General features: G+C 36.8%; 1 protein-coding gene across 1 annotated transcript in view; it reads left to right on the top strand.

Moving 5' to 3' along the window:
* SH3GLB1 (SH3-domain GRB2-like endophilin B1) overlaps positions 1-18,685 on the top strand; it is a 22,090-nt gene extending 3,405 nt beyond the window's left edge. The window contains exons 3-8 of the mRNA XM_009698513.1: positions 1,336-1,469; positions 1,856-1,948; positions 10,949-11,038; positions 11,588-11,688; positions 16,989-17,220; positions 18,211-18,685. Coding sequence (XP_009696815.1) covers positions 1,336-1,469; positions 1,856-1,948; positions 10,949-11,038; positions 11,588-11,688; positions 16,989-17,220; positions 18,211-18,318 — 758 coding nt within the window. The 3' untranslated portion in view covers positions 18,319-18,685. The remainder of the gene's footprint in view (positions 1-1,335; positions 1,470-1,855; positions 1,949-10,948; positions 11,039-11,587; positions 11,689-16,988; positions 17,221-18,210) is intronic.
* Positions 18,686-20,618: the final 1,933 nt, after the last annotated feature.

Genomic DNA, 20,618 nt, shown 5'->3' with positions numbered 1-20,618 from the left:
TTCCTGCTGTTCTTAAGATATAGTATTTTGCTAAAGATGAGAGTGTAGAACATAATCTAAATTTTCTTCCTTCTCCAGCAAATTGATATACCTATGACAGGAGGGTTAGAGGTGTTATATCCAATGTTTTTACACTGACGTTAATTATAAAGTCTAATTGTAGTGTTCTCTACAACTCTTAAAGTTGCTGATAACAGATTTAGCTGTTAAATTAACTTAACCAACTGAAATGCATAGGTGTCTATATACAATACAGTCTTCAATCAAAGTCTGATAGCTGGCTGCTTTCTTCAAAATTGCAGTGGGAGGGAAAACTTTTGTTCTGGGAAGAATGATTTCTTGATGTCTGGAAATAGGGGTGTTCCCTTTCAAAAGAAGGAAAGTGCACTTGCAAAAAAAAAGTAAATGTTTTATGGAAGACTTATGGATACAAAATCAATAATGGCAGGCTTTGTTCCTCTTACTTCCACATATTTTTATGCTGTTATCTGTGGCCTTCCTTCTGATCATCAGCCTAAAGTCTTGCTTTTAACATCAAATAGAGTTGTGCTTACAGGCACACTGTTCATTAACTTACAGAATTTTTCGAATTCAGGCCAGTAACATAAAATATTAGCATAAAGATGGATACACTGTTAGCTTTCATGTGGTGTCACAAAACATTTTATTTTTCTGAAAACTTAGTGTCTTTTCTAACTCAGCAGCATCAGCCTGTTGAAACATAGTAATAGCTGTACTCTTGATACGCCAACTTCAGTTTCAATACCTAACTCACGACCAAATTTCAAAGTATTGTTCAGTTAATGTACAAATGCGTATTTAGAAATTGAAATAGATGGGTGTGGGGAAAAGCACATTATTTTCCTGTAGCTAAGTGAGCGTTTTCCTTGCTACCAACTACTCCTGATAAACAAAAATGCAGTATAAGGGGAGGAGGTTGTTGAATTAAAATAAGCGGGTACAATATCCGGTTCTAAAATAGATGTTCACAATGGAGTTGCCGTAGTTAGCACCACTTCTACGGTGCTGCATCTGTTCTCATTGAAATCTCGCCTTGATCTGTGATTGTTATTAATAAAAATGGTTTTGTTTGGTGTGTGGGTTTGTTTAGTTTGGGTGGTTGTTTATTTTGGTGTGTGTGGGGTCTTTTGTTTGTGTGGTTTTGTTTGTGGGGGTTTTTTTGTAGCCAATTCGGATGTCTTTTGAAAGCCTGTGTGACGGCATTGGATTATCGTTCAAACTGCTGGCGTAAACTTTTGTGCTTGTAGAAACTTGTTCTGTTAACCACCTGCCTGAATCACTATGAGACTAACATTTTTTTTTTTTCCTTTGCAGGAAATGCACTCATTAAATGTGGAGAAACACAAAAGCGAATTGGGACAGCAGACAGAGAACTAATTCAAACTTCTGCTATAAACTTTCTCACTCCCCTAAGAAACTTTATTGAAGGAGACTACAAAACTATTACTGTAAGTTGAATTGTGCATTCTTCAGCGTCTCACTCCAGTTGTAACTGTAAATCTTCAAAATGAAGTGGCAGATAATTTTGCGTTATTGCTTTCCTCAAACTAATGTGGAAAAGCTCAGGTAGAATTTGTGCCTTAGTGTATTTTCCTTTCTTTTGACCAGGTAAAATCAAAATAATTCTGAAAACTTGCTTTTTTGTAACTCTTTTTCTATTAAAAGTATGTATGCTGAGTATAAAATGTGTGAGAATAATTAGGATCTAATTCTGTCTCTGTTCAACTCAGAACCTTTTGTATGTGGTACTTCGTTAAAAAAATTTCCAAGTAGACAAGCTTTTGATTTTGAGTATGTGTACCTATTCTCATGAACTAACCTAACTTGCTTTCAGAAAGAACGTAAACTATTACAAAATAAAAGACTAGATTTGGATGCAGCAAAAACCAGATTGAAGAAGGCAAAAGTTGCAGAAACTCGAGCTGCAGTAAGTAAATTTTTTTTTTTTAAACTTGTCCATAACTTTCAAATTTATTGATATACATTTATAAACTTGACTGCTTGGTAATGTTTCCAGTCCTAGCTTCTTGCTCTCACTATGTTTCTATACACTTTGTAAGAAATGTCTCAGTGGAACACAAGGAAACAAAAGTGAATTGCTGATCAAGGTGTTAGTCTTCTATTTGCAGATATTCTATCAAGTTGAACTTACTTGACCCAAGTAAATATTCTTCCCTTGTTCTATACTGGATGAGCCTATAGTGCCAAAAATGACCTGCTACACTCTGCCAAGATGGTTGTAAATACAAATCATTCAGAGATGAAGTTTTACATTTGAATCTCTACAAGTATTGAAGCATATGTATAATTACTTCGAGTTGATGAACTTATCTACATGTAACTTCTCTATATCAAAAATATTTGTAGTTTACTTCCTATATTTTTTACTATTTCACACCACCAAACAGGGCGAGGCTCTTAAACTCGCATCTCTTAACCATTGTTATTCCCTCAAGAAATGTTTGTTCAAGGAGATTAAAATTACTGTGAACTAGAAAGCTTTTGCTTTTTAAACTCTTAAAATGCCTCTAAATGGAGGAATAGATAATTTAATGTATTTTTTCAGCAGGATATGCTTATAGTATTTTCATAGCTATCTTTTGACTGCATTCCTAAAAGTGCAGCAGTTAATGATGACTAGTGAAGTGAATTTTTTTTCTCATCAGGATTAACTGTACATGACAGTAAGGGTCATGCACACAGATGCTGAAGGAATACAGACAATTTAAATCACAGGGGGGACAGTGTACATGATCAAGAGGCAGAAGCGGGACTGTCAGTTTTTGCTGGCTTTTCCGAATGGGTTACTGTCTTGAAAGATCTCAGAAGCATCATCTCTGAGGCTGAGCTTTGTAGATGAAGCACCTTGTGTCTTTGGATTAGTGATCCTTCTAAAAAACCAACGCCGTCTCTACCTGACAGTTCTACTTCTGTGTCTCAATCCTCCATATCATGCATACTGTCCCTGTGTCTTTAAATTGTCTGTATTTTTTTAAGCTCATGCATGCATTTCCTGTTATATTATGTAAATTTTATGCAAAAAAGTTACTTCTCTACTTGTCAAGCTTTCTTAATTTGTAAGACTAACAATGGAGAGCAGAGCACAGTTTTGGTCAGCTAGTAGTGGAATTTGAAAGCAATGGATAGAGAAACAGTGGATAGTAAACTATTCCTTTGCTTAGATTTGTTCAGAGTTAAGTTTCAAAAAATTAAAAAATTTATTTTCATTATTAACTTGCTTTGTGGTGTGGTAGCAGGTATATACCTTACTTTCTAAAGCAATAGAAAGATCATAAGGAAACTGTTCCGCTTGAGCTTAGTATTAAAGGAAAGGCTCTATACCTGAGTTTTAGTTTCATCACCAGTGTAACCATCCAGAGCTTAGTGCTTGGAAAAAATTATTGCCAGTTGCTGCTGCTACTACTTGACCAGTCTTAAATATTGATATAGCAAGTACTTCACAGTTTTATGCACAAATGATTTAGTGCTGGTGGAGCACAAAATAGGCCTCTTACTTCACTACCTTGCCTATATTTCAATTTAAATTACATTTTAACAGGCGTGTGCATGTTTAAGAAGTATCAAATTGTAGAGTTCCTAGAGAAGTGAAAAAATTGCATCTCTATCCTCTGCAATATAGAAATGAGAACTAACCTGGATACAGGTGTGACGCAAATGGTTCATCTTCTGCTGGCTCACTTATTTATGAAGGAAGATATCTGACAAACAGTGCTAAACTGATAGATTAGCAAAATGTATGTTTTACTACTTTCTTTGACAGGATAAAGTGATAAATTGCATCTACATTTGATTATTTTTTTACCTGTTATAAAATATTTAATGTTTGAAATTATGTTCTCCCATGCTTACTGTACAACTGAAGTAGCTTAGATCAGTATTTGAAATAGAAATCTAAACAGTTTTATTTATTTATATTTAGTTCACAGACTTGCTTAGCCTAAACTTGCGGTGCTTCATGCCAATAATCTGTTCACTTGCTATATTCACAGTGTTGTAACTTGCTGTTGTCTTTTATCTATGCACTTAAGCAACTAAACACCTCTCAGCCTGAAGAGAATAACATTATGGTAAATGTCTCTTACGTGCTCAACTTGCTGCATGTAAAATGGCTAAAGGTTTGTTGGCCTCCTGTGTTCATTCATTTTCCTATGAAATGTTTCCTCTTGCTATCCAGCTCATTTTGGTCTTGTTTCAGATGTTTTTCATTCCAAACTGCATTGGTATAGTGTACTAAATACACTTATGTCAGTACAGCATTAGATGATGTTTTATCAGAATATTTTTGATAATCTGAAGTATACAGTATTATATTCTAATTTCTGTAAGTTTATGAATGTAAACATAGAATGTTAAATTTTTTTTATCATTTCTGAAATTAATTTCACCCATTGGAGGGAAAGAAATTATTTGATTTTCCTATTTTATTTTTTAATATGAGTAGCAGTGAATTATGTGAAATAGCCAGGAATATGTAGAAATTATTCCCTTCAAGAAATGTTTTACAAGTAACCAAAACTGAATAATGTCACGTAAATTAGTTGCTTAACCTAGAGTACAGTGTATCCTAAACTTGTTGCAAGGACTCATTAATGCAGCTGTTTTTAGCACCGTAATTGTGAAAGTGGAAAAGGAAGGGGGTTAATTAATTATGTACAACATAGACTGTGCTGTTCAGCCTGTCCTGGTTTGGGTCTTGGATCTGCACAGCATAGTGGGTCTCATCTCAGTTAGTGTTCCAGTTTTCTCAGTCCTAATGAGATAAAAGACCAAATAAACTAGTTTGTTACAACTTGCTTCTGTAACATTTATACACATTTCTTCCTACCGAAGTTCTGATTGTGTCATCTTGCAACTGCAGAAAATGAAAGTTAAAGGAGAACTGCATTGCAAGAGGGAATTGGAACAGCAAGCTGAAGTAATTAACTTCTAGAATAAATTCCTTGCAGTTCTATGATTTTGCTGTACTACTTGCTACTACTTTAATACTCAGTTTGAGCATTTTTAATTAAAGTTTCAATAAAAATGCTTGCAAAGTAGGAAACTGGTAATGAAATTAGCAAGAGAAATCATTCATCTGTTTCAGTCTTTACTTAAGGTGGTATTAAAATGAGAATAGCTTTCCATAGTTTTCCAATATTTTAACACATTAAGGTAACTTAAATTCTTCCATAAGGCAATTTAGTTTGTCTGATTCATGTCATTTTCTAAGTAGTTATGTCTTATGTTGTAATAGCTTGTTTTAAATAGATTCTTGTAACACATAATTTCTGCAAGTCATACACTCTTCAGTATCTAGCTTGTTTCACAGATACAGTGCTATCCATACTCACTATAGTTTCATTGTATGTGAAGGGCTTTGGGCAACTGACTTACAGCACTCCTCAAATCCCTGTGAAGTTCTGAGGACAGGAAAGTAGTTAAAAGCCAAAGTATGGTTGCATCCTGTATTAAAGTACCACCAATGTCTAAGTTTGTATGTTTTTATTTCCTTCCCTCCCCCCCCCCTTAATGCTGACTAGATATGGGCTGAGGAAGTGACGAAAGTAAGTAAACAATTTAGAAATTGCAGAATTCTGAAATCATAATTTATGCTGGTCTACTGTAATAAAGGATATTGCATGTTGTTGATTTCATCTAATGCTGGCAGCCTGATGCATTACATCAGAATACACTGGTTCCCCCTAGGGCCTTTCAACCTCCAGTGGCGAAACAATGCCTGGGGCTTGTTTTGTAGTAAACTCTTTCTAGCTAGCTGTCACTTAGTACCATATGATTCTCATGTGACAAGACAAAATGGAAAAAAACTACAGGACTTGTCTCTCAAAATTTACTGGTATGGCATCCTGTTAAAAATGACCTTTTAAGAATGAGCTTATTTGAAAATTTTCAGAAAGGTTGGGGTCTAGTAATCTAAACTGTCCTCAAAAACACTGATCTTCAGCTTTTACCCAGAACATGGAACAGTAACTAAAATGCTGGAGTGCATGCCAGAAACTCAGAGAAAACTGTTTTGGAGGGTGGTGTGGGTTTTTTTTTTTTCTTTTGTTCCCCACCTTTCTCCCCAGTGTCACTAGAGAATGCTGTGCTTGTCTTAAGGAACTGAAGTTAGGAGGTAGACACATGTGAAAACTGCCCCTGGGCTGAAGGCTGATTAATTAATTAACCAAGCATTAGCTCTGGGATGGGGGCTGCAGCCTTCTCTTGTCATGCCATCCCTTGCACGGGGACAAACTCAGTGGAGCTAATGGAGTGTTAGGCGACAGCTCCTCTGATGCCATAAGAAGGGCTGTTCTCAGGCTCACTGGCTCTGACAAAGCAGTATTGGGAACAGGCTGTGAGAAGCTATGCTAACACTTAAGAAGAAATTTCTTAGAGGGTTACTGTAGAGGAGGGGAAATAAAAATTAAGAGTAGCAATAGAAAGTAAGGGTAGCTGGAGGGCAGGGGCTTTGGGGGTATGGTTTTTGAAGGGGGACTACATAGGCAGCTGTGGGAGCAGTAGGGAGTTACTCTTAGAAGCTGGGATATGGAGCTTTGGGTGAAGTCTTGTGGGTTCTCAGAGAGAATAAATGAAGGATTTTTCTATTCCAACTTTCTTTGAGTTGTGCTGCAAACAGCGGAGTATATGTGTAGAGTGTGAGAGTTTAAGGGAAAGAAAGAATTTGGAGATAGAACTGTAAAAGGTGGGTTAGGTCAACTTTGATCCGAAGTCTGAGAATTATTTTGCTATTTAAAGTAACAATTTGGAAGTAGCAAATCTGTCTGTTGGAGTATTTTGTACTATTTTGGGAAAAAGGTGGCAGGGAAGCAGTACTGCTGTAACAAAAACTAATCTTGAAGCTGTAAGACAGTTACGAATAAAACGATTTGCTTTTCAGAGATGATGACAAGCAACTTTAAGGATAGTGAAATCTAAGAGATTGTGTCTTGGAGAGAAAAAGAAATAATACAAAGTGCTTAACCATAGCAAAAAGGAGACTAAAAGCTTTAAATTTGTAATAAATTATGTAATTCAACATTCCCTTTTTTTATTAATCATATAAAAAGCAGAGACTATTGAGAAGAAACTGCAACACACATTTTCTGCCAAAGGAACAGTAATCCATCCAGGTTTCTAAAGGCAACCTGTCCTGTGTTTGAAAGTCAGAGGAAGAGATTCATAGATGTTTTCAATTTAAATATAAGAAGCTTTCCAACAAGGATTTCAGATTGTCCAGTAATCTCTGGATCAATTACAGAGTGGGGTTTTTTTTGCGTTAGAACAAAAGATCTGCGTGGTGTCAATGACGAACTTTCTTCAGTTTTTCTCCTCCTCTGAAAAGTGGAATTAGAGGATATTAATTATTGTACTATAAAACACAAGGGGGTAGGTACTGATGTTACACACTTCATAAACATGTGAATTTTGTTAGGAGTCTTCTGATGTGTCTGGTGTAGTCAAGTGATACCTTCCAGCAGAAAATACCAGAAATTTCCAGATTTGCTTTTCATTGCTCATCCTGGCTTTTTTTTTTTTTTTTTTTTTTTTGTCTACAAAGGAGGCCCAGCTATATTAGGTAGCATGAATACATCCGTTATCACTGTTTTACTAATAACATGTCTAATTTACGAATTAGCTAGCAGTGTTCCCTAGGGATCAGCTCTGGGTCTAGTCTTGTTCATTCTATTTGTCAATGACCTGGATGAAGTCCAGGTGTACCCTCAGCAAGTTCGTTGATGATACGAAACTGGGAGGATTGGCTGATACACTAGTAGGCTGTGCTGCCATTCAGTGAGACCTGGACAGGCTAGAGAGTTGGGAGGAGAGGAACCTGATGAAGTTCAACAAAGGCAAGTGTAGGGTCCTGCACCTGGGGAGGAATAACCCCATGCACCAGTACAGGCTGGGGGTTGACCTGCTGGAGAGCAGCTCGGCAGAGAGGGACGTGGGAGTCCTAGTGCAGAACAAGTTGCCCATGAGCCAGCAGCGTGCCCTCGTGGCCAAGAAGGCCAGTGGTACCTTGGGGTGCATTAAGAAGAGTGTGACCAGAAGGTCGAGGGAGGTTCTCCTTCCCCTCTACTCTGCTCTGGTGAGGCCACATCTGGAGAGCTGTGTCCAGTTCTGGGCTCCCCAGTTCAAGAAAGACAAGGAACTACTGGAGAGAGTCCAGTGGAGGGCAGCAAAGGTGATGAGGGGACTGGAGCATCTCCCTGATGAGGAAAGGGTGAGGGAACTGGGTCTGTTCAGCCTGGAGAAGACAAGACTGAGAGGGGATCTTATCGATGCTTATAAATGCCTTAAGGGTGGATGTCAAGAGGATGGGGCCAGACTTCTTAGTGGTGCCCAGCGAGGGGTTCAGGGGCAATGGGCACAAACTGAAACACAGGAAGTTTCATCTTAATATGAAGAAAAACTTCTGTACTTTGAGGGTGGCAGAGCACTGGAACAGGCTGCCCAGAGAGGTTGTGGAGTCTCCTTCTCTGGAGATATTCAAAACCTGCCTGGATGCGTTCCTGTGCAACCTGCTGTAGATGAGCCCACTTTGGAAGGGGAGTTGGACTAGGTGATCTCCAGAGGTCCCTTCCAACCCTGATCATTCTGTGATTCTTTGTCTAATAAAACAACATTAGGAAGGTGATTTTATTTCCTATGCTCTTATGATTGTGTGTTATCCCTTAGCTACAGGATTGCATGTTATTTCTGAGAGGTCATATATTCATTCTTGTGTGAAATTTGGGGAGACTATGAACTTCTGAATATTCATACTCAGAAACTGGTTTCATATTCTGAACTTGGAGCAAGTACCATTTTGAGGGATCTTCATGGGAGACACCCAGTGAGGCCACCTCATGTTCTAAAACCAAAATATGACTGCAGCTGGAGTTCACTAGAAAGTTTTAAGTATTTTGAGCTTTTCATTCTGTTCAGAAACAAAAGTGATCAGGCCATAAGCTTCCCAGATTGAAAGTCAGCTGGTTTTCACCTTTACCACAAGGTGTAGAATAGATATACTGTCCTGCTGCTGTTCACCTGGCAGCACTGAAAACAGGGATGGGCAAAACAGATTAAACACATCATCATATAATTCAGTTTATGTAAATATCTACAAAACCAGTACATCGGGCTTTTGTAAAGCAATGTATTTAAAGTCACTCTGAACTGGCTAAGTTAATATATATTACCACATTACTCGCTTTACCTTTTCTTATAGAAAGTAGTTGATTTGCTAGAATATTGTTGAAATGAATAGAATTATTCTGATGAGTATTTCCCCTTCTTGTAAGTTTCCTATTCTCATGTATTTACTTACCTGTCAGGAAGAAAGAAACGTTATTATAACTGCTGACTTCAGAGAAGCAAGAGACTAGACTACTTATCTCCAGATAAATGGTTTACCTATGATTTTGCTGTTTTTTTTAAAGGAAATGAAGATGTTGCTAATACAGAAGGTGCTTTTGTTCACCTCTTGGCTATCAGATTTGCTTTTTTCCTCTCTTTGTTCTTATATTTCTCTCAGGGACTGCCAGATGGAAATTAATAGGAAAATTCCAAGCAAAGATTCTACCCTCAACAAACTTTGGAAACCTAATTAGTTTGTAACTTGATACATATACTGCTATCTCAGTTTTGAGTAAGAAACTCACAGTACTCTATAGCTGCTTCCTCACTGTTTAATTAATGTGTAAGCCTTTCCAGCTGCAGTGAATTCAAATGAAAAACATTTCTTGGGTAACTGCATCATTCTTCTGTGCTCATTTCTGAGATTAAGATCCTTCCATGTGACTTTTTGTATTGATTGTAGTTTTGTATTGATTAACATTAGCAGAATGCAAGAGCAGAATGTTTGCAAACATTTTAAATCCTTTTGAAACCAATGTTTATCCTTATTTCATATTGTTGAGAACAGTAACTGCTGCATCTTGGACTTAATGCAGATTTTTGTCTTTGGGTTTGTTTTTAGAAACAAGGTACTAAACGCATGTAAGCCTTGAGGCAAGGCAATCCAGATTCTAAGCTGAGGACATTCTGTCTTGGAACAGTAAATCTTAGATATTACCACATGTTTTTATGTATTCCTGTGTTTTAAGTAGTGTCCTTCCACCACCCCACCCCACCCCCAACACTCCAAAGTAATTTTGGCTTGTGCTAGATGGAAGTCCTTTAAAACTGCTAGAACATTGTTAACTTATTTTAAAATTGCTGATAATGATATGTAACGAGGAATAAATTTTAATTATTTAAATATGAAACTTAAATCCAATCATTTTAATAGAAATGTCACTCTAATTGAAATTAGAACACTTGCTGCAGTTCGGATTTATTAATTTTTAGAGACTCCTCAACTACAAGCTCCAGAAATAGTTGTAGCAGCTTGGTCGCCAGTATGAGATATTAATTTATGTAATATCCTGTTAAAACTTACCATCAAAGATTTATGTACAGCTGATTGCTGTGCAGTTACCTGACAAAAATGTGAGATTTACCCTAAATTATTTGGTCAGAGCCCTGTTAACTTGAAGTATGGAAAAAAAATTACGTTGTCCTTGACTGCCACTGCTATGCTGGCAGAACCCCTGGTGCAGTCAGTATTATGCCAGTGAACGCTTGATTTGTTATGGGGAGAGGTGGGGTAATACTGCTGGCAGAAAAATGCCTTCCTTTTGCATACATTGACTCTATCTGGTAGATGTCTGATGATAAAGCTGTTTGTTGTGTATACAGGGCCTCAACATTTCTGAACCCAAAATGCAATTACTCTTTTTGCCTAGTAAAGGTCTGCAAAGATCAAGTATGTGTTTCAAACACCTGAGCTTGTGAATAATGCATTCGTGTGAGTAGCTCTGAATAAAATGGAAGTGTTGCGGTTGGAAGGTGTAACAGAGTGCATTGTGCAGTGCAAATACCTAATGTGCATCCTTACTTTTAGTCTGAACAGGAAGTACGAATTACTCAGAGTGAATTTGACCGTCAAGCTGAGATTACCAGACTTCTGCTGGAAGGAATCAGCAGCACACATGTGAGTGCCCAAATAGGGCAGAGGGGGAAAGTAAAATTCAAGACACTTTGTAAAAATACCTACGGTAAGATACTTGGGAACTGTGGGCTATGAAGTTTCACTTCAATGTGTTAAAGCATCAAACCGTGGGGTTTTTTGTTGTTTTTTTTTTTTTTTTAATTCTAGTTTAGTATCCACTGAATTTAATTTTAGTCTCCTGTTAACCTTGAGAATGCAGGAGCTTTCATTTTTATCCTTTAAACTGAGCTTCCCATTCATCAGATCAACGGAATGTGAGAAACCACAAAAATGTGCTAAAATATTTATTCTGTTGTGGAAACAATGTAGGTAAATGGTATGCTGCTTGTACAGCACCTATTTTTTGAGCTCAAATATGTTAATTTTTGTGACATTTTATCCCAGTTACCTGGTAAATCCAGGCACTATGCCTGTGTAGCATAAATCCTTATGTGCCAATATTGGCATTAGGACCTGACTAGGAGACCAGTCTTTCTAATGCAGCATAGTACTTATACAGACTAAAAACTTGAATTCTTTGCTGTATTATAGGCACATCACCTTCGCTGTCTGAATGATTTTGTTGAAGCTCAGATGACCTATTATGCACAATGTTACCAATATATGTTGGATCTCCAGAAACAACTTGGAAGGTAATAATACTGTAAAAACTTCAGAAAAAAAAAATTTTTTTTTCTAAGCGCATATGAATAGTAGGAAAACTTACACTGATATAATGGTGGTGAACACACAGGCTTGCTGGACTGAAAGGAAATATATCTGTTCGCAGGTAATTATTATGTAATTACATGAGTGCAACTACTTTACTAAGCCTACACACAGCACTAATGCCTTTTGAGGGTTGATTTACTGAGATTTTACGTATTTTGTAATTGAGGAAGGTAAGCCCACAGTAACTTCATTTAATGGCACAGAAAGGAATTTCTAGAGATTTACTTGTAATCACTCAGTTGTCTTACGCTTCATGCTACAAAAGTGCCATGCAATGTGGGAAAAATTTTTGTACTGCCTGTAAATTCCTGTTACCTCTTAATTTGCTACAGGGCACTACCTAATTTTCAATGAAACTGCATTGTCTGCTGTTAAGTGAGTTGCCAGCATAGATATTGTATCTAGGCAGAAATGTACTTCATAGTATCTATAAGCAGTAATCCAAAGCACTCACGGTGGAATAAAGAAGTTTGTCTAGTTTTACTGTTTCGTGGGTTTAGCATTTTTAAGAGAAGAAACTGTTGTTAGTTTGTGCTTATAATCCTTTTTGTGTGATTGGAAGTGATGTAAAGAGATCTACATACTTTTTTTTTTTTGAAGTTTCCATATTCTAATTCTTCTTCACAAATCAGCCTTTCTTAGGGTTATACTAGACCAAGTTATTTAGATGAGCATATGCATTGAAAGATTGTCTGTACTTAGAAGTTTACTGTAGTGTCTAATCTAAATAACTGTCTTCATAAAGTATCTCTGTTTTTGTTTTTCATGATGAGGAAGTAAAACCAAAAGTGTTCTTGAGTCTTGTCCTTTTCTTGACTTGCAACTAACTTCCTGTGGTGTTTGATTTCCTTTCCTCAGTTTGTTTGAATGGGTGGTTTAAAGACTTTTTTTTTAAAAAAAAAAAAACTTTAAAAAAAGTCTTTAAAACTGTGATTGTGATTTTTTAAAACAGTACATCTTTAAAGTTTCATTCCATTGAAAGAAGTATTCAACTATAAAATTTGATAGTGCATAAATGCAAGTTGTAGAATTGAAAGCTTGAAAATAAACATTTATTGGATTAAGGACAAGCACCTCTTAATTTGGAAATTAAGTGAAGTATATTTACACAGCTGTTTTGAGAGGATATTTTTAAAATCTCTACTCTTATCCTAGTATATTTACCGAACAGAAAGCCTTAAGCATAATACCCTTAACCTAAGGAAGAACATATTCACAGAATCACAAAATCAGTTTGGTTGGAAGAGACCTCTGGGATCATCAAGTCCAACCTTTGCCCTAACACCACCATGTCAGCTAGACCATGGCACTAAGTGCCACGTCCAGTCTTTTCTTAAACACCTCCAGGGATGGTGACTCCACCACCTCCCTGGGCAGCCCATTCCAATGCCTATTCCACTTTAAATCTATTGCTTTAGGATATATAGCATGTCCAGAACAGCTGTCTTTGTTTCAAATTTGTGTGAACTGCTACCAGGTGTAAAAAAAAAAAGTATATTTGAAGAAAATACTGCCTTTTGGAAAACAGAAGGATGTATCTTTAAGTGACTGTCATCTAATTAGTATTTTTTATAAAATTACTATGACTGCTAGAAGACCAAAAGCATGGAAGCTTTGCAAAATCCTGAATGCCTCAAACAGCCAAATGAAGTTTCTCTGCCTATGTGGATTAAAACAATAATGGTCTTAAATCTTGGGTGTGTCTTTCCTTCCTTGTGCAAGGAAGTCCCACTGAACTGTAATGGAGAGCACTGGAACAGTGTCTCAAGCTGCACTCCTTGCTTTGTAAGAGTTCCTCAGTTTATAGGCGTATGGTGCATAGCACTTGCATTAAATAAACAGATGAGCAGGATGTGTGTAGTGTTCTTCCTATGTTACACGTAGGCAGATATAGTACCAAATAAATAGCTTAGGCAGCTCAGCTAGATTTTGGTTGTATTTGCCAGTGCTCTGTTGGTTAACAAGGGGTGTATAGTGCGGAGTTACACATGTTCTTTTCACACATCGAAGAATGACACTGCCATATTCTCATATGAATGCCAAGAGCTGTGAGGGACTTATTTTTGTTTTGAGGTCCTTGGTGGACTGAAGGTGTTCAGCCTTTAAGTGAGATAGTTTGTTGCTTGAAACAGAAACCTTATTCTCAGAGTAGATGCATATTATGCATATATGTTTTACCTGGGTCAGAATCTAGGGCATAAGCCCTAACCTGGTTCACACTGAGACTATTCAAGTTCCAAAACTGAGCATTGATTTTCCTGATGTACTCTTTAGAGTCAACTGTAGGAGAGGTGGGGAGAAAACTTGTGCTCAGATCTCTTTATATAAAATAGACATGGGTTTATGGATGTTTCTCTTCGAGGCAGCACCAGCCACTTAACCCTCTATTGCCTCCCACTCCTGTGGGACTACTTAAAGAGTCAAATCTCCCAGATTAAAAGCAATGTCTCCTTTTTTTTGCAGTACCTCAGAATGAACTAAATAAACCTATTTCAAATATCCTGGTACTCTGGCTGCTTTTTTTTGTTGCTGATAACTGCTTCTGCTCTGAATTTTCTCAGCTTCCCTGACAGCCAAACCTAAGCTTTGGCATCATTATTTTTTCAAATCACCCATTGCTAGTCCTCTACTCTATAAGCTGTGAAACTCCTGCTACTCAAGTGTTCAAAAAAAAATCCCAGACAACCTCTGTATAGCTGAAACTTTCCAGTAGCATGCCTACATATGGCTTTGCAAAAAGAGTGAGACTTAATGCTTTACTGATTGACAGAGTGGTTATAAAGCTTTGGCTTTCTTTTCCACTAGCTGTACAAACCAGTGACCCTTTGAACTGAGCAGAATGATTTACAAGTAATTACTGTGTTAACAGAGAACAGGTTTAGCAGTATACTAAACAGTAATTTAGCAATATTGAGAAACAACTGATTGTCATTTAAAATTAAATCCTTCTGTTTGAATACCAACTGGTCAAGTAATAAATACATCATGAGGCACAGCTGAGTTATTCCTACAGAAACGTGGGGTCTAGCTTTTCCTACCTTTGTTCTGCTCATTTGATTTGCTTAGGGAACATGGTGAACTGGTTTGGAAAACTAATCTGGCAAATGAAAAAAAAATTTTTTTTTTGGTGGAGTTGCAGTTGCCTCTTGGTGAGTTGAACCAGCTCTTTATGATCAAATGAGCTCAAGGTGAGCCAGAGGGGGAAGTGGGACTTGCTCCTTTTGACGGTAGTAAGCTGCTAACTTAAACTCACAACAGTCTCCTGAAAGTCTACCAAATATTTATATGCAATTTAGTCTGACTGTAAAGGGGTGAGTTCCGTCCTTCACAATATACTCATGCTGTTTCCCTTCAGTCAGATATAACAATAGCATGACTGCAAGGTGAAGGTGTTTAACAGGCCGTTCTGATGGAAGGTTAGCCATCTTCTTGATGATTTTTGTTAGATCACATTGTTGAATCAACTCAAAAGCGACAGATTGCTAGATCTGACTCAAATGACAGAGAATGAACATTTGCGCAAAAAAGGGGTAGAGGAGTGGGTCCACCTTGTTTGGTGTCAGTGTACATTTACCAGATTAAGTATAGTGTGAAACTGTAAACTTGTGTGCAGTACTACTGCAGCTAATACAGGTTTGACCTGCCTTGATTCCATCTATGTTCATGGCCATGTGATCCAAAAATTAGTCACTATAGTGATAGGTTTAGTTTTCAATTGCATCAGCTCCCTAAACCACCTCCTCTTATATGAGCACCAATAATGCTGCAGACGTGGTTGTGGGAATATACTGATCTTGATTTATATGGTTAAAGTTGCCACTGAATTGCATCTTCAAGAACAAATTAACTGGGGAGCATAAGTGGGAAGGGATGAGATGAAACTGTGTTTTCTGACAGGTTCATATACACAATATGAATAGATCTTCATTATGTCAAATGAGTAGAGAAAAAAAAAGGGGGGGGAGTAATATGTCCACATCCCAGACATTAATGAAAATGCATCTATGTAGAAAGACTGATGAGGAAAGTTATGTGTGGGAATTGACCGACTAGCTGATGTGTGGACTGGTCAAAAGAATGGAAGAAAATGCAGCTACAGTTCCATGTCATCCTGACTCAGTCTGACTCTTACTTGCTGACCCTTTTTCACAGCATCAGCTCTGCCACTTTTCAAAAACTCCATTGACCTGCTTTTAAGGTAGAATCAGATGAGTGTTTGAACAAAGTAAGGCAGCAAAGGGACAAGGAATGACTACATCCACTGCTAAATAAGTAAGTTTAGTCTGCTATGGAACTGCATCTCAGGAGGTAGGGCAGAGTGACATGAGACTATCTCATACCTCATCATTGCCTCCCATGCCATTCCATTCCCCCTGCCCCTGTGCCCTGAAATGTCTTGCTGCTTTGCTCTTCTTTCTGCTCCTTCCACTTTTCAGCTGTGTTATTCTGTTCTTTCCCTTCTGTCTGATCTGGCTGTCATCGCAGTTTTTTGATTCAGCTCATTAACTTAGTAGAAGATGATACACATTTTTATTTTTTTTTCAGGCAGGTTAATGAGTTGAATTGACTTCATGGAAGGGTCTGGCAAGCACTACAGCTGGCACTGAACAAGCAGCAGCCTGACCTAGAAAGGAGGGGCTTAAGTTGATAGAAGTTCATCTTTAATGTAACAAATATTTCTGTTTTACAGCATGCAGTTAGCTGAATCAACAAACTGATTTAGATTACAAAAACAGTTGTGGGTTTTTTTTCTTCTTTCAGAGGGAGGCTGTGTTTTAACCTGCATTGTATTTCCCTGATCTGGTTCACCAGCACAATCTTTTGTGTAGCCACATAATTGAGGAATGAGCAGGAGGAGGTGGAGGCTACTTTCACCGGCAGACCTGTCAAAAGAAATATTTATTCAAATACGGTCTGAATTAAGTCTGACCAACAGTGCTTTCTTGGTTTTGCCTTTTTTTTTCAAGAGGCAATTATCAAGTTTTTTTAAGGTGTCAGTATTTCTTTTAAAGTATATTGGTTTGATTTATACTACAGGTCAGGAGCAAGTATCTTTATTTAGGTTTATACAAATCTCAGTGCTATTCTATTACTGCTGTCTACTGGTGTTTTTTCTGTAATTGATAGAAGCAAGAATGCTAATTTAGGCATGGAGGCATGTATAACTCCCCATGTAGAACGGATTCACTCAGAATTCTTTTCATTTTGTTTTCTCCCACAGCTTTCCATCTACTTTCCTCTCTAACAATAATCAGTCTTCCTCGACTCCTGTGCAGAGTGTTTCTACTCCCTCAGTCTTGGCCTCAGCCTCTGCTTCATTGCCTTCAGTAAGCAATTCAGTAGTTACTTCAGGCATCAGTGAACTGAAGTCATCAAGTGGCAGCAGGAAAGCTAGAGTTCTGTATGACTACGATGCTGCAAACAGCAGTGAATTATCACTACTTGCAGATGAGGTAAGAGTTTTCTGTGTACCTTGATCATTTCAAATTAAAATCAGAATGCTCGTGACTAGCCAGTTGAGATGTGCTACATCAAGAAATCTGTTATTGGTTTTTTTAACTTCAGTAGTACTCTTGGAGGACTGTCCTGTACCTATATACCCTAATCTTCTATAGTAAGGGTTAACGTTTGTTACACCAGCTTAGCTTGCAAGAACATTTGCTAGACAATCAACCTGCAATTCTGCTGTCTACTTTTTACCACACCTTTAGCACTGTTATCAATACAATTAGTCTTTCAAATATTAAATATTGCGGTTTGGGAAGAATATGAAGATACAACTGTTTCTTGTTTTGATGGTGGTGGTTGTGCAGTGTTTACTCTTGTTCCAATTCAATTGCAGTCTTAAGTCACAGAGTCTATACGAAGCAGGCAGAGAGATACAATGAAACAGGGTGCTGGAACAGAGTTCCACCTGGTAATGTAACTGTAGCTTAACCCTGAAGAAGACCATCTACAAAAAAGTTTTCAGACTTCTTGTTTTTATTAAATGTGCATTACTTAGATATTTGTATTTGGATTTTTTCTTATCTAGACAGTGACTTAGAAGATGTGGCCTAAGATTTTCTGTTAAGGTGTAGCACATCAACACTGTCTTTCTGTCGTGCACTTGAAGATCCAACAAACTTCATTGTAGATTGCCTGTTAAAGTTGATGGCGATATACAAGATTTGTACATTAAAAAATAATAGAAAAGAAACAGTAATGAATAGAATTTAATAAGAAAAACAAGGACTTTAAAACATGCTACTATATCTGCTTCTTTTCCATGAATCAATGAGATAATTTTTATGAGCAGTGGATTATGTTCCATGGATGCTCATGTTAAATGCGCTATTTAACTTAGTAGATCTCAATTCTAAGTCCTTGGAAATCACATGAAGGTAGACTGTAATTGTTTTCCAGCCAAGGAAAGGTTATAATAATATGTTTCTGTTTTTTAGGTGATAACAGTGTACAGTATCCCTGGCATGGATTCAGACTGGCTGATGGGTGAAAGGGGAAATCAGAAAGGCAAAGTGCCTATTACTTACTTAGAACTGCTAAACTAAATTGTTGGCCTGAATAAAGACTGTCTATTACGGCGACACCATATTTATATACAATTAACTTTATGTAAGCAGGTTTAAGTGTCTTCCATGTTATTGTCTTGAGGGACAAATACCAGCCATTACAAACTGGCTTTTCTGCCAGCATGGTTGCATGGTAAATACTCTATTCAAACTTAATGTGTTTAAAGCTTTTACTTCATGTGCCAAGAACATGTTTCCTACAGATTTGTTTCTACTGAAGTTTTCACTAATACAAGCTTCTACTTTTGAGTAATCTAGATTGAAAGCAGGAGGTACTGTTTTCTACTGAAATTTTTCATTAATGGCAAAGCTTTTCTTCACATAAAATAAACTTATTGTGAACTGATGCAGGTGTAATGCACGTTATTTGAATAACCAAAACCAAATGTGAAACATAAACCTTAAAGAAGTCCATATGGTTCTGTTCCCAACACTTGTGGAGTTCAAATGTGCTGAGGCATATATGGTGATCTGCTGAGCAACTTGTGCATTTAATCACCTTTGAAAAAGGAAAACGATTGTTTTCTCTGTGTTGAAAATTTAAGGCAAATTGCTAGTTTGTTAAGATTTTAAACTGCACCTAGGTGGATTGACACAAGCTAGTGACTATGTTCTGACTTGTTTTTTATCTTGCCTTGTATTTTTTCCCCTTTAATTGCTTTCCAGAAAAGAAGCTAATTCAGTTTGATTAGCAATTATTAAAATTCTTTCAACTGCAAATCAGCCTTTATGTTAAATTAAGCACTGTGTTTTGCTAACCAAATACGCACTGTCTCTCTACATTTAAGTAGTTCTATAGATGGGCATACATTGGTTCAGATTATAGGTTTTAATGAAAATCTGCCTCCACGATTCTTATGCAACAGTTTATTCTCATGTTCTAATTGGATTCAATTAGCATTACACTTTTTTGTTTTGCAAGAGCATCTCCTTTAAATATGTGAGAAGGAAAAAAAAAATTGTTTTGAAGCTAAAAATCGCTTTAACAAAGGTAGTATTGTTTGCAAATAACATAACTTTTTCCTAAACTTTGCACCCTTTAATGTTTCATAAATAGCAGATTTTAAGGCTGTAAAAAGATTGAGAGGATAGATTGAGGGGAAATCTTTTTTTTCTTTTAAGTTTCAGTATATTTAATTAATTGAGTTGGACTTGTTAGGAGATTCCTCCCATTGAGAAGAAAATTATTCTCCTTGCAGAAGATGCAACATTAACAGAAGTCCACTTTGGCACTCAGGGAGCACTGGTACCAGGTGCTTAGCTAACTGCTTCTGATCAGCAACTTTGTTTGCAATGACAATTCTTTAAAGAATTTTCAGCATTGTCATTGCAAACATATAGTAGTGAAACTTTCAGTGATACAGATTACTTCAGTGGGATGGAAAAATTGTATTCGTTTAGGGGATGTGGTTGTTTAATTAAAAAGTGATGATTTTTATTTTGAATTGCACTTCCAGAAATAGTCTTTTTCATTTTTTAGAATGCAGAGGTTACATTAAAACAAATACATGGAGTTGGTTCATCAGTTGGAACACTCCTGGGTTAACTACGAAGAAAATCATAGATTTATTTGGTCTGTTAAATGCAAATATTAGAGGAAACAATAGTAATAATTACTGATAAATTAGACATAACCATGAATAATTCATGATGCATTAAATAAAATTAATAGGAAGATAAAGCCCTACAGTTTAGCAGGGAAAAGACTGAACACTTTAACCACAGTGCTGGTCTTGTCCAGTCCTCTCTAATGTGAACTGCCATCAAATGTGTTTAAATTCAAATTGATATTATTCATTTGACTTAATTTATAGAATGTTCAAGAATACATATGTAAAATAATTTTAAAATGTATTTGACTCTTTGCTATACTGGACCATTTGCTTCCTATTTAAATGCAATAAAATATTATAGAGCAGCATTTAAAAACATGATGGGGGTTTAGTGAAATATAAGTAGTACAGCTATGTGAAGGCAACATTTGGCAGCAGTCAAAATTACTTTTTGTTATACATCAGCAGCTTAAGCTATGTGCGAGAGAAATTGCAGTTGACACTTTAGTCTAACAAAACTGCAAATCCATATTCTCAATTCTCTCTCTTTCTGTTTAATTTCAAACCAAAAGTAATTTTCCTCTTAAGTAAAGAAAGCTGTTACTGTTTTCTTAAACTCATCTATCTTGAGGTTCTCTGTTGTACCATTGAGAAGGGAAGCTGGTAGAAAAGTGCTCGTTTAACACTAGTATTAAATTGAATAGAACTTTATTGCAGGTAGTCCCA

This window comes from Cariama cristata, unplaced genomic scaffold (assembly GCF_000690535.1).
Source record: "Cariama cristata isolate BGI_N322 unplaced genomic scaffold, ASM69053v1 scaffold3454, whole genome shotgun sequence".
NCBI lineage: Eukaryota > Metazoa > Chordata > Aves > Cariamiformes > Cariamidae > Cariama > Cariama cristata.
Note: the sequence above shows the minus strand (reverse complement) of the source record. Positions and strands in the feature narration are given on the sequence as shown.